Source organism: Lineus longissimus, chromosome 19, assembly GCF_910592395.1.
Source record: "Lineus longissimus chromosome 19, tnLinLong1.2, whole genome shotgun sequence".
Taxonomy (NCBI): domain Eukaryota; kingdom Metazoa; phylum Nemertea; class Pilidiophora; order Heteronemertea; family Lineidae; genus Lineus; species Lineus longissimus.
The window spans coordinates 11037618-11052643 of record NC_088326.1 but is presented as its reverse complement, the minus strand read 5'-3'; the positions used below and the strand labels follow the sequence as shown (position 1 = coordinate 11052643).

Sequence of the window (15026 nt, the reverse complement as noted above, 5' to 3'; positions counted from 1 at the left end):
AAGTTCTCAACAAAAGTAAAAAACTTACTTGAAATATTATTTTTTAGCTGAAATCTGAAGTATATATTTTGTATAAAAAAGGTATTTTGGCGGATTCTTGAGAAGAAGGTCAAGGTCATCAAGTTGAAGGCCACCAAAATTGAGGGAGAAATGAAATTGACAAATTTCAATCGTCTGCTTATTTTGATCAAACCCTTCACATTGTTCTGATTTAAGTCCCATTTAATGATAGGAAATGTCTTTCTCAAAGGCAGCATTCTATGGGAACGGAAAAAAGACTGATGATAAACGGTAAAATGCTGAAAATCAATGACCAAAATTGAAATTTTCAAAAAAAGTGCTAAATTCGTAATTAATGGCACTAAAATGACTACCGGTAATGACAATCGATTGTGCAATGCCTTCATTCACAAAGTCCCCCTTTTCAGTGAACTCTGCTGCCTTTTCAGAGAAAGACAATGGCATGATCGTCTAAAGAACATCGCGAATCGTGAAGCGCACTACAAGGCACATCCTTCCCCAAAGGAGTACAGACCAAAGTGAGTAGAGTCGATCATCATTGCTTGCTGCGCTTATAGATTTTCAACATCACTTCTTTGTTTTAGTAGTTAAAAATAGGATTGGGGAGGCTGCTTTTAGTTTTCATGTGTTTTGGTCCAACCTTTGCTGAAGCAATGGGCTCAGGCATTCTATTTCTAACAAGATGTCACTTTTGACGTCACAACCTTGTTGCAACTGAGTTACACTATTTCCTTGTAATGTCAAAACCCAATTTAAATTAAGAATATTGTATTATTTTTCAGAATCGACGATCCTTGTATCTATCGGAAGACATTTTTTCGCCAGCAAGATGCCTTCGAATATGCAAGGAGCAAATCGGAGGTACTAAGGGTTAAAACACCGCCCAAAGGAGCAATTTGAATCGTAGCTACCTGTGACTATTTCAGAATTTGATGCGACCTCCGACAAAAGAATCTCTCATCTGCTAGTTAAACGGTTAAACTTGCAGTTTGTCAGTATGTCAAAAACAAGAGTAATATCTAGCAAGGACAGGAGAGACACTTAGAAGAGATTTAGTTCTTCCACTCATTGTTGAAGAGACTTCTACATTTTCAAAAAAGTAAGAAAGCCCAGTTCATCCTATACTATTCTTGTTTATTCTAATAACTATGTTCTCCCTCCTTCTTTTTAGGACTTACACGTGTTCGCCTACGAGAGCTCTTCCTTCCAAGGAGAGAACTCCGGCAAGAGGATGTACATGGTCTGCAGCTACCCACATTTCTGGCACTTCTACCGTCAGATGATGAAACAAAAAGCTTGCCACCACTACGAAGTGATACCAGAGGGTGCTGTCTGCAAGTTGTACTTCGATCTCGAGTTCCTGACCGCCTATAACCCGAAGTCGTGCGGAGATAAGATGGTTCATACATTTATCGAGGTGAGCAACATTGCAGTTGTTGTCATGCCAGGGATGTCAATGAGCTGAGGAAAAGTGCCTGGAACTTTTTTCTACCAAAAAATCGAATAATTTTTGCTGTGACTAATTTCTCTTTCTTCCAATTGCAGCTGATAGACTACCACTTGGAGAAACACTACAACATAACTACTAATCAGCGACAAGTGGTCGACTTACAGTCACACAATCCGAGCAAATTTAGTCGTCATCTCATCTACCTGATCAAGGGAGCAGCATTCAAGGACAACATTCATGCAGGTAGGTATAGATTGCATCGTTTGTGACCTCGGGCAAGTCACCACACTACTATTGCCTTGTCGTATGAGTGAGGCGTTAACCTGGTGCCAATCTCTGACCGCGTCAAATGGAAAAGTTATTAAGTAAGGTGAAGGTCACCCTCGGGACTGACAAGTAGAGAGGTTTCTGGACAAGAGAGGTCAAATTGAATGGAAACAACCAATTTGGGACCAAAACTATTGTCTCTAATAGAGAGGTTGTCCTGAATAGAATGATGTCCACTAAGGGAGGTTCCACTGTATTTGATATTCCTATGGATGTAAATTTACTGTCTTGAAATTTCAGGAAACTTTGTCAACCATGTTTGTTCCCAACTCATGGATGTCCTTCGGCCAAAAGAGGAGGTTGCAACGGAAGACGAACCAAGCAGAAAGAAACTGCGGAGATCGAGTAGAAATAAATCTGGGAAATCAGATGATGCGATGTCAGAAAATGATGCACATTCACGAAACGTAGATGTCGCGCCATCAGAATTTGCACAGAAGAGGAATCTGGTGTATTTCGGGATTGCGAAGTCGCGCCTTGAGGAGCTCCTGGTCCGTGACCGAGATAGAAATGAAGTTCTGTTCGTTGATTTAGGTAAGAATTTTCAGTTTTAGTGTATTTCGGAAGGACAAACTTATAAGATGAACCTAATCTTTATCCACATAAATTTTGAAAACGTAATCCGTAGTTTAGTGTAAGGGGGAAATAATGAAGTTTGTTACAAGTGCACAATGCTAGTTCTGTGCTCCCAATGATGATAAATTTTGTATTTTCTTTCCAGGTGTCTATACTAAAAACCGAAACTTCAGACTTTTCAAATCTTCCAAACTCGGTAAAGGTTACCCAATGGAATATCGGCAGACGAACTATTATACAGTGTCGACACCTATTGGCCGTGGGCCAGTTGAACAGATATACCTCGACTCGATGGTCACAAATGTTAAGTAAGTCGATTTGAAAGATTTCTAAAGCAACATGTGACGATCTACTGTCTACAAACAGGTAGTGTCGCTTTAAGAAACACCTTCACAGAATAGGCCTGCGAGAATCTGCTCAAAATGAATGTGGGTCTGGAGACCAGACTCCAGCTCATCTGCTCCCGGATGAAGAATTGAGAGGAATACTGGCCAAAAGGACACCACCCTAACCACAAAGCTCTGGGGCTCTGTACCTGCTCCCTCATGAAGAATAGAGAGGAATACTGGCCAAAGGACACTAGCCTGACCACAAAGCTCTGGGGGCTCTGTACCTACTCCCTCATGAAGAATGGAGAGGAAGACTGGCCGAAGGACACCAACCTGACCACAAAACACTGCGGCTCTGTACCTGCTTCCTTATTAAGAATAGAGAGGAATACTGGCCCGAAGGACACCGAACTGACCAGATAGCTCTGGGGCTCTGTTGTAGAACTCTCTAGGACAGTTGACTTCGGTAGACATCCATAGCCGTGGTTGAGGTCACATTGGTTTAAAACTGCTCCAATGCATGCTATGACAGTGTGATAATATCTAATATTCTTTTTTTAAGGTTCTGTCCTTACCTGCGTCTGCTGACATGGGAAGAAAATGTCCGGATTCCACTTGCCCGACGGAATTCCAATCCAAGTTGTTCAAAGAATGAACCAAAAGGTATATCTTCACAATTAATATTGTCGTACTCATCAGGGTCTCTGCCAGGTCAAAAAAGTAAAAGATTGTGGACTTAAGAAGTTTTTAACTGATTGCAGGTTGCTGTTGTGTTCTCAAGATCCCCAGACCCGGGCACATTGAATTTGAACTTTATTGCATCTTTGAAGCAAAGGAGCGCTAATTTCCTTGACACACGCTCGAAGGACCCGAAATTCAGGAAAACAAGAGAGCGTTCCTTTGCGGGCGCTCCAAAACTGTGGCACCAGCTACCACTTGCAGTTACAGTTCCGAAATTTTCACCTTTCAGCGGCACCACTGGAAGGCTATAGCTCCTCTCCCTTCCCAGAGATCGACGAGTTCATCGCCAGCATTCTGAATATTGGTGGCATCCAGGGCTCCATCCGGAGGTGGTCGTACTTCACGCAGGGAGAACTCCTCGTCTACGAGATCGCCAAGTATCGGTGGTGCGAGAATATTCGGCGGCATCACAAGAGCAATAATATCATGTAAGTCAAAAGTCACCCGCCCTTTTTCCCCCCAAAGCACCGAATCTAAATTAGACAAAGGATTTCAAAGTGCTCATGCTCATTCATACGTGTTATTCTTCTATGCAGGTTCCTCGTGGATGTCAAGAATGGCGTCTACTACCAGAAATGCCACGACCCAGAATGCAAACGCATCAATTTCAAATCTGACGAGTACCCCCTACCGCGGGAACTCCTCCCAAGTTACTACATCAACGACTCTACCGATTTTGAAGATGATTTCTTGGAGGAGGTCAGTGATAAGGACTTACTGACGGCAGCATCGGGAGCCGAGTTGAGCGTTGCTGGAAACTCGAGGAAGTGCTGCGTGTACAATCAGGTGAAGGCAGTAAAATCCGACTCGTGTCTTCCTCAGAGCGAGAATACCACCTCGGCTGGTGGTGTAGAGGCTGTTGAGATGGCCGAGGATGAAGATGGAGAACTGTTAGAGGTGTTGGATCAGGTTGAACATGCTAGCCCAAAGTGATTTTACTCGCAGTTACTCAAGTTTTGGAACTTTGTCATTGTAGTGTATGCATTTCTCAGATTTAGCAGTGAAGGCGGGATCTTCTCTTCCTCAGAGTGAGAATTCTGCTTCACTGTTATGGTGGGTGGGGTCAGGAGGATGTGGAGATGGCTGATGTTGAGGACAATGAACTGTTAGAGTTGTTGGACGAGGTCGAACATGCTGGCCCAAAGTGATTGGACTCTTAGTTATCCAAGTTTTGAAAATTAAACATTGGGACACATGTACGCATTTAGGAAGTGGAGCAGTGCACTCAATAATCAGACTTAACCAGTTTAATGTTGGTCAGACAGCGCTACCCTTGTGTTCTTGGGGCTGATTTTCTGGTCCTGGTGGTATCAGGACCCTTGAGGATACGTAGGGGTCGTGAGGTTCTGTCGACGATAGTGAAATATTAGCAGTACTTGATCAGGTTGAAGATGCAAGCCCGAAGTGATTGCAGTTTCAAGTTCTCATGTTTTGGATCTTTGTCATTGTGTCGCGAACAACACGTCATTTACACACACATTTTTCATGTTTTTGGCCAATTTTCATTTAATTATTTCTCAGCTGCATGGATTTACACAGAATGTAAATGATAATAAAGATATTGATCAGAAGATTTTAATGGTGATATTTTTATTTGAGTAAGATGAGCATGGAACATTTTGGAGATGAAGTGGACTGACTTTCAGCGCATGCACCTATGCTTCAGCTAATGCCAGGGGAGGCATGGGCCTCCTATGTATGCATTCAGCAGATGGAGTGAAGCATCTATACACCATTGATAAAAGTTTTTATCACATGCAGAAGTATATCTACCTTATAAATGTGTAAAAGGTGTAAAACAAGCTTGGAAAAGGTGTAAAACTAGCTTGGAAAATTTGACCATACTTTTGCTTCAAATGTGTGGTTATTGGTAATGCTTTGTCATATTCTAGCAAATTAAATATTTGTATGTGGCGGGCACATATTGGGCCACTGCCCCTTTAACATTCAGCACTGCGCAGAGCAGCTGCGCAGTGAGTCTCTTCCGGTGACGCCCTTGGCGTTTCCAAACGAAGTTCAGATTTTGAGAATAAAAGTTGGTATTTGTGATGTAACCACGAGTCATCTTTCAATAAAACGCGGACTGAAAGGAGGAGATAATCGACCTTCACATCTGGCGCCAAACTAAAAGGCCTGTCCAAAAAGAACTTAAACGGGAGAATCCGATTTCCTCGACAGTAGCGCGAAAGTTTTGACAGTGACCGCCCGATTTGTGCGATTTCCCGCCAAATTTTTTTAAAACATTATAATTTTAGGCCTATAAATCACTCACCATCGCACAAAAAGCACATGAGGACATGCGGGCATGCATATTGCACTCAAATCATAAATGCTAGTTGGTTCTGCCGCCACCAAGCACGTAAAAACCGTACATTATTCGCCGTCCGGTGTCCGAAAATAGGACCCACTTCAATCCGTCCGACAATCGAGTCAACTTTTTGTAATGACACGAGCGATGTCACGTGACCGCGGTTTCTGTAGCCCGGCTGCGAATTCATAATTCCCAAACTGAACTGACACAAAATAATTATCGGAGTTTGATTGGCTGATCATGGTCACGTGGTGTAGCCTTAACTACGCACACTAATTCAGCAATATGGAGGCATCCTTTAGCGTGGGTTCGAATCCGCCATTGGGATATTTTTTTCTTTTTCTTTTTGCTTATATTTATATCTTATATCATGAATGATAATTTTTTAACATGTATTTTCATTTTTAGATTGTATCAATTTCATACCACTAATTTCAAATAAAATCTTTTCAAATAATATGTAAAGGCACATAGAAACTATTTTTCAGATACCGAGCGGGCATTTGAAATAACTGGAAATGGCTTGGAAAATCGATGGGGGTCTTGTCTCTTGATGAAAAAGGAAACATTGATCCCCATAATCCACCCCTCACACAATTTCCTCAGCTTTATGTAAGTTAATGAAAGTAAAAATAAGTGCCTAGATATCATTCTAAGCTGGTTTAAAGTGTAGTGGTGTTCTGTAAAAGGTGTAACAGTACGCCCTGGTAGACCAAAAGATTGTCTAAAAGTTCTTTGAAAGTGCCTATAATGCTACCAGTATCAAAATGAGAATAATATGAAACAGTGAAAACTTTTTTTAAACAGATGAAATGTAAGAAAAAAGAAGAAAAGAAATGTGTTGAAATTTATTCTCCCACATGGGTTTCGAACCCCAACTTCTGTACTACTTGACAACATCACAACAAGGAGTACGCTTCGGCCATGTGCGTATGTAAATTGGCTCTACTGTTGACCAATCAGAAAGCTCGAAATATATCTTATGACTATCCTGTTTGGGAATTGTAAATTCGCAGCCCGGTGTTACATCTGTGGTTGTTTCCCATGTGTCTGTTTCCAAACAATAGACAGCTAGAGAGACCACGACTTTTCAATAGGGGGGATACACAGAAAAACTTGTCAATCTATTTTTGAGCGTTCCCAAACAATGAGGGGAAACACTCAAAAACAGAAACACTCAAAAACATTACACCGGCTGCTCCTCTCGAGACAGAAGATTCATGGGCATGACTCGAAAGCTGGGCGAGACGATGTCAGCCTTTGATGTCAGCATTATGCAAGCAATCACCATTGCATATGCCGACTTTCCGGCAGCGGCTAGGGAGGCTCTTGCAAAGGAGCAATTCATCAGGGGAATTGTGGACGGAGATACACAATTGCATCTCCTGACAAACAACCCCGCCACCCTACGGGCAGCTGTTCAATTGGCCGAACAATATGAGCAGGTGCAGCGGGTGACAAAAGAACACTCCCTCTGCAGTGTCAACAAATCAAAAACCACTGAGTCTGGTTCCGTCGCAGACTCATCAGCACTGCGGGATTTGATTGCCCAGGTCAAACTGCTAGGAGAGCAGATGAAGGAGATGCGGATGGAGAGGGCAACCCAGCGTGATCTGCCGAAGTCTGGTGGTTTCGACCAACCGGGGCCTAGTTCTGAGGCAGGCCCGGCAGGCAATGGTGAGACCGGACGCGGGCGCGGGAGGTTTCATACGAAGCCGAACTTCCCTATAAACCGCAATAGAGGGCGTATGGGGACCACAATGGTCAACAACAAGCCCAGCAAGAGCAACAACAAGCCTGTACCCCACGGGCCGAATAGGGGGCAGACGTGGGCGACTCCATCCTCAAATGTCTAACAGGGATGGTACCACGCAAGTCAACAGAACCAACAAGCTAGCCAAGGACAGCAGAAATCTGAGCCACAGCCCTTCAAGGGCCTGTGTGATTATTGTGGCCAGCCAGGCCACATCTGGTGGCATTGCTGGAATCTGAAGTATGATCGGGGGCAGGGGGAATAGCTTCGGCCGTCAAGGAGGGTCACTTGGCGGACACCCAGCAAAGTCTGGACCCAAGGAAAGTTATGCCAAAGGTGAAGTTGAAGATTGGCAACCACGAGGGATTCGCTTTAGTTGTCAAAGGTGCAGAGATTTCCGTGATACGCGAAAATCTTTGGCGGTGCTGTCAACCCCCGGAACTCGTACTGGAGCACTCCAGCAGGGAACCGCATGCTGTGACTGGTGACACCCTCGATGTCAAAGGTTGCTCGACGGTAACTGTGACCTTGGGCAACCTTGATTTACCTCACCGCTTCCGAGTTGTCCGCAATGTAGACAGCCCATTGATCCTTGGGTGGGACTTTATGCTGACCCACAATATTTCCATCAACCCCCGCCAACACCAGCTGCGAATAGGAGATGAGATTCTCCCATGAGCTTTTAGGGACCCCGAGCCACCAGGCGTGTGCCAAGTTAAGATGAGGAGGAGCGTATCATTCCACCACACTCTGATGTTAGCTGCCCAGGGCGATTACTCCATGACCGTGGCAACCCCATGCTGAAGTTCAACGGAATTTTGGAAGCAAGAACGGGTAACGACGTACTTGTGGTGCGTATGGTAGCTACCGCTACGGACGCAAGGATACCAGTTCGGATCATGAACCTGGACGACCAGCCACTGCTAGTGCGGGAAGGAAAACTAGTGGGGGACTTCCACAGTTTTGATATATTCCACTGATTAGTGATATTGGGCTCACCCACCTTGTTACCCACACCATTGCTGGATACAGGGACGGCAGCACCAATAAAGCAGAAACCGAGGCGATTACCCTTTCATGTACGTGACACGATCTTTGGACAGATCGGTAACATGTTCCAGGACGGAATCGTTGAAAATTGTACCGGGCGGTGGTCATCGCCGGTAGTGCTGGTAAAGAAGAAGAATGGTGACCTGAGATTCTGTGTGGATTACAGAAAGCTGAACGCTGAAACTGTGAAGAATGCTCACAGCCTCCCGAGGACAGATGACGTTCTGTCCGGGATGTCAGGGTCAACTGTCTTTACCACCCTTGATCTTACCAGCGGTTATTGGCAGGTCCCTGTAGCGGAAAAAGATCGGGACAAAACTGCATTTTCGGTAGGACCAGACCTGTACCGATTCACTCATCTCCCCTTTGGGTTGTGCAACGCACCACCTTTGTTTGCCAAGCTCATTGAACAGGTGTTCAATGGAATGGATTGGCGGGCTACCCAAATGCCTTGTTTATCTACACAAAGACCTTTGATGAATATCTTATCGTCTTAGAAGAGGTCTTTTGTATGGTTGTGATTCCTAATTCTATACCTAACCGTTCTTCTTTTGTTGAGTATTAAATGACACCTGTAAGGTCAGCTTGCCTCCGTCTTTGTTCGTGTGAAGTCGAGTCGACCACAGTCAGTCCAGAGCCTGACATCTTTAGCTGACCTCGGGAGGCTAACCTGAAGCTTAAACCCAGCAAATGTAAAATAGCCAGACCCAAGACAATAAATGTTGGCCACGAGGTGTCAGAACACGGAGTTCGACTGGACCCTGAGAATGTGGCAAAGGTGATGGATTGGCCTATACCACGGAGTGAGAAACATGTTCGAAGTTTCCATGGCTTGGCATCCTATTACTGACGATTCGTGCAAGGGTTGCTGCACCCCTAAACCAGGTTCTGGAAAAGGATGTCAGTTTTGTATGGGATGAAGCATGCCAAGAAAGCTTTGATACTCTTAAATTCCAGCTGTCATCGCCACCTATCCTTGGACACCCACGTTGGGGTGAACAGTTCATTGTGAGTACAGATGCCTAAGACTTTGCAGTCGGAGCGTTACTATCACAGAAGCAGGATGGAGTAGAACGGGTGATTGCCTATGCGAGCAAGGCGTTAAACAAAACCGAGCGCAACTGGGCTACCTTTGACAGGGAGTTCTGGGCTATCGTGTGGGCTCTGCGACACTTCCATATTTACTTATGGGGATCTACTTTCACAGTGCTTACTGACCATCGGTCGCTAATCTACCAGAGCACTCTCAAACTAGAGTGTGAATCTTCGGGACGACGAAACCGATGGGCAATCGAGCTCGGCTCCTACGGCGACTTTGAGATCTAGCATTTGGCTGGAAAACTCAATGGAGCTGCTGATGCACTCAGTAGACGACCGTCGGAGCTCGACGGAGAGGCTCAAGATATGGCGCCTACTGACGTAGGTAAAGTGTGTGCAACTAGGGTTTCCCTGCAGGAACAGCGACCTCTCGATGAGGGGGTGAAGGCGCTACAGCCAGTGCTGCAGCAGGAACCAAGGAAAGAGGCCGAATTGCTAGAGAAAACACAGGTGGTTCATGTCTCCCCTGTCGTTAAGGAAGAAGCGGAAAAACCCAGTAAGGGAAGGCAACGTACCAGGAAGTCCACATGGTACAGATTGAAACCAACGGAACAATAGCTTGTGGTTTTGAAGGATAAACAAAGGAAAACTGTCCGTTTCACACCTTCAGTTGTGACACAGATACCTGCCAGCGGCCACGATACTCCGGTTTGTAATGCTAACCTCAATGGCGCCACCAACTGATGTCGTGGATCCTGCTGAGTCAGTGGGAGCTGAGCAGGAGTTAGACTTGGATATCTCTATGGTTCGCAAATGGGTTCAATCTAAGTCTAAACCAGACTGGAGGCAGATGACAGACCAAGGCAGGATATTAAAGAAGTATTGGAGAGAGTTTGAGAGACTGGAAATCCATGATGGAGTTCTCTGTCATTGTCAGAAATCCAAGGGAAAAACATGCCTGCGGCAAGTCCTCCAACCAGTACTACGCCTCTCAGCTCTCCAAGATATTCAAGCAGGGGTAACCACCTCCCACCTCGGTCGGAACAAAACCCTGTGCAAAGTGAATGACGGATTCTTCCATTGGAATTGGTAGCCACAGACATCATCGAGCTACCTGTATCACCCAGAGGTAACCGTTATGCCCTGGTGGTCGAAGATCATTTCACGAAATATTCCAACGTATACCCAATGAAGGACCAAACAGCTTGAACTGTGGCCGATATTTTGTTCCGGGAAGACGTCCGGGACCACAGAGTCCCTGAGAGTTACCACTCGGATCAGGGTAGACAGTTTGAAGCCAATGTCTGCCAGGAACTGTGTGTCCTTTTAGAGATTTACAAATCACGAACCATCGCCTATCATCCTCAAGGAAATGGTATGGTGGAACGGTTTAATAAAACACTGAAGGACATGATAGCAAAGAACACCAAAGACAATGGTACCGACTTGGATCTGCATCTGGGCCCAGTCGCGCTCGCGTACAACTCCAGCGTACATGAATCGACCGGATTCTCTACTTTCTTTCTAATGCATGGACGAGAACCATGATTACCCCCAGACGTGATCTATGGCACACCCATGCCTCACTATTGGAGGAAAGCCGGAAGATATGCAAAAGACCTGCATAACGGATTGCAGTCAGCCTTTGAAGCGGCTAGGGACCACTTAGCAACTTCGCAAAAGCGCCAAAGAAAGGTGTACGCCAAATGGTCTCACCATTACCGGTACCATCTAAGTATAGCATTTTGGTTATAAAGTTGACTGAATTTCAGGGCTATTGAAGAGTGTACATGACACATGGAAATTGGTTGACATCTGTTCGACAGATTAGGAGTAATAGGACTTTGTTGGATTTCCAAGATGGCGCCCTGGCGGCCATATTTGTCATGGGATTTGACCGAAAATTAGGGATATTGATAGGAGTACAAAGATACATAATCACATTAAGTTTGGTTGCAATCCGATCATTAGTTTCGGAGTAATAGGACTTTGTTTAGTTTTCAAGATGGCCGCCTGGCCATCGTATCGTATAAGCTCCCCAGAGGTGAGCTAAAAAGGCAAGCATATTTTCAGTACAAAAATATTCCAGGAACATTTTCCTCTATCAGTCTCTATCAGGAATGCATGCATTTCTTTCTGAAGGAAACACGGACGGAGTGCATTGAATAATGTACCACTGACTTTGAAGTCTGTGGGTTGATTAGTGCGGCTGCTGGAACTGTCTATTCGAGTGTTAAAGTGAATTTCGCACGAGCATTACAATGGCCTTCCCACAGCTCAGTATCATAGCAATTGTTGCATCAAAAAGTCATATGGGAGTTTTTGAATGGAACCTATTGCAGACCGAATCATGTGAACTGGACTTTTAAGCAGGACATAAGAAGGTACATCTTCTTGGGCGGTGAAAATGTAAAAGGAAGGTGGAAGTGCTGGTCGTGCGAAATTCCCTTTAAGACGCATTTAATTGTCTGTGATTGTTAAAGTGGGAGTAAGGTGCTTTCAAGTTGTGTCGAGGGATGAGGACAACTTGATCAGCGGAATGCGTCAGGACATCTTTTCGTAAGCAATTTCAATGAAATACATAAATCAATGATAACACGACGATATTTTTCAATTCAATTTTGTATTTTTCTGCAAATTCTTTACAAAATATTTTATACAGTTGTTCAATTTATATGACTATATGAGATAAAAATGCAAATCTACATAGTTCGTTACTATTGTTTCTTTATACTACAATCCTTCACACTAAAATGGACACAGGCAACTGAACCCAATGTTGATATTGTCGACTTGATCAACTCCAACACTAATGCTGCGTTCACACTGGCCTTTAATACGTATCCCAAAGCGCATTGAAGCTTTAATACGCTTCAGGTGTTCACACAAGGAACCCGCTAATGCGCATTGAAACCGTATTAACAAATACGGTTCTTAATGCGTATTCCATTCCGCTTTAACTAATTCGAATTGGTTACATCGCTTTGTCACCGCAGTGTGAACAGCTTAATACGTATTCAACTGGAATCCCGCGTTACGCATGCGCAGTTGAGTTTTGCCCACCTACTTCCGTTTTACATCGTGGGGAAAACGTGTTGACATAAATGTCAGAGAAATTTGCAGATTATTTGATCTACGGCGCCGATTCTGAGCAGTTATTTGCATGAAAAACACGAACAAATATATAAAACGAGGGTACAAATCGCGCAAATTCTCATTCTCATTCTGAGACAAGACCACAATTGATTTTTGAAGCCTTTTAGCAGTTAAATTGTCAATGTTTGACCGCGACGCATCAAAGAACGCGTCAAGTAGTGAAACTGAAATTCGGATATGATATACGGATTAGTCTTGCGAGTAACTGGTGCGATGGAAATTGGTGATTGACCACGGAAATTTTTTTATAATCGACAAATTAGACAGACTTTGATATTTCCACTGTTTTCAGCCAACTGGCAGAAAAAACTCAAAACACGCCCCCTATTACCCAATTAGCAAAATTCGAAATTAATTTTTTCATCAAATAATTTCTTTATATCTGTAGACTTGCCACAGCAAATATTTTTTCAATACCTCTCCAAATATGTACTTGAGAGTAAAAAACATGCACTCGTCTAATTGATAGGCCTCGACCCTCCAACCTATGAATATTCATTAGTGGTCTTGTCTCTTCTGAGACAAGACCACAATTGATTTTTTAAGCCTTTTAGCAGTTAAATTGTCAATGTTTGACCGCGACGCATCAACAAACGCGTCAAGTAGTGAAACTGAAATTCGGATATGATATACGGGTTAGTCTTGCGAGTAACTGGTGCGATGGAAATTGGTGATTGACCACGGAAATTTTTTTATAATCGACAAATTAGACAGACTTTGATATTTCCACTGTTTTCAGCCAACTGGCAGAAAAAACTCAAAACACGCCCCCTATTACCCAATTAGCAAAATTCGAAATTAATTTTTTCATCAAATAATTTCTTTATATCTGTAGACTTGCCACAGCAAATATTTTTTCAATACCTCTCCAAATATGTACTTGAGAGTAAAAAACATGCACTCGTCTAATTGATAGGCCTCGACCCTCCAACCTATGAATATTCATTAGTGGTCTTGTCTCAATGAAGGTACATTTCAGGGGTTAACATTTTGAGATTTTTTTCAAACTAATGTACATGACATCCCACAACTCTCCAACAAAGGAAAGTCATATCTGGACATTTTTGGAGAAATGAGAGACATTTCAAAGAGTGGTACAACTGTGCCAAAGCGACGAAAGAGGACAAAATCGACAAAAAGTCATGATTTTGCAGCCAACAGCACCAAATTCAAAGACCTGCCCTGGCCAGAATAAGCAAGCTATGGAGCTGAAAATTTAGGATGTGATTTAGGAATATATTTGCTGCTTAGGGCACAACTTTCAGAATCAAGGCCTAAGTAGTTTCAAAGAAATTACAAAATGAATGGCAACACAACAAGACTTGTAAAAATGAAACCGAACTTAGACCGGGGTCAGGTTGACTCTTATTTGGGTCAAATTAAGTTTTTTTCTCATTATTTTAGCTTGTTTTGACCTTAAATCATCAGCAATACAATATTCTAAATGAATTAGAGTGATTTGAGCACATTCAAATTTTTCACTATATTGACCCAAAATGTAGTGTAAATAGAGACAAGACCACAATTGATTTTTTAAGCCTTTTAGCAGTTAAATTGTCAATGTTTGACCGCGACGCATCAACAAACGCGTCAAGTAGTGAAACTGAAATTCGGATATGATATACGGGTTAGTCTTGCGAGTAACTGGTGCGATGGAAATTGGTGATTGACCACGGAAATTTTTTTATAATCGACAAATTAGACAGACTTTGATATTTCCACTGTTTTCAGCCAACTGGCAGAAAAAACTCAAAACACGCCCCCTATTACCCAATTAGCAAAATTCGAAATTAATTTTTTCATCAAATAATTTCTTTATATCTGTAGACTTGCCACAGCAAATATTTTTTCAATACCTCTCCAAATATGTACTTGAGAGTAAAAAACATGCACTCGTCTAATTGATAGGCCTCGACCCTCCAACCTATGAATATTCATTAGTGGTCTTGTCTCTTCTCCATCATGTCCATGGGCGCATCCATCTTGGAAATAATTTGACCTTCACCTCTCGGGATCTTTCGGCTCGGCCTCCTTCGGGACATTCGGGATTGTCGGAGGCCATCGGAATCAGTTTAAATCGCATCCGATAGATGCCGTGGCGTTATTACGCATTAAGTGTGAACGCTCCAGAACCTGATCAGCAAGCGAATTTGAAGCGAATTAACGCAATGTGAACAGGTCATTTTTAAATCGCATTAACGAAACCGTATTCCGGAGTACGTATTCCGGAATACGGATCAGAACCGTGCTCAGTGTGAACGTAGCATTAGCAGT

At 43.4% G+C, this 15026-nt stretch overlaps 1 protein-coding gene across 1 annotated transcript; it reads left to right on the top strand.

The window, feature by feature from the left end:
* Positions 1-139: 139 nt before the first annotated feature.
* LOC135503006 (DNA-directed primase/polymerase protein-like) lies at positions 140-5009 on the top strand. The gene is made up of 10 exons (XM_064796256.1): positions 140-291; positions 450-539; positions 804-882; positions 1193-1438; positions 1567-1714; positions 2039-2332; positions 2520-2682; positions 3266-3366; positions 3674-3872; positions 3981-5009. The coding sequence occupies exons 1-10, from the start codon at positions 236-238 to the stop codon at positions 4375-4377; spliced, it is 1773 nt and encodes a 590-aa protein (XP_064652326.1). The 5' UTR covers positions 140-235; the 3' UTR covers positions 4378-5009.
* The last annotated feature ends 10017 nt before the right edge of the window (positions 5010-15026 follow it).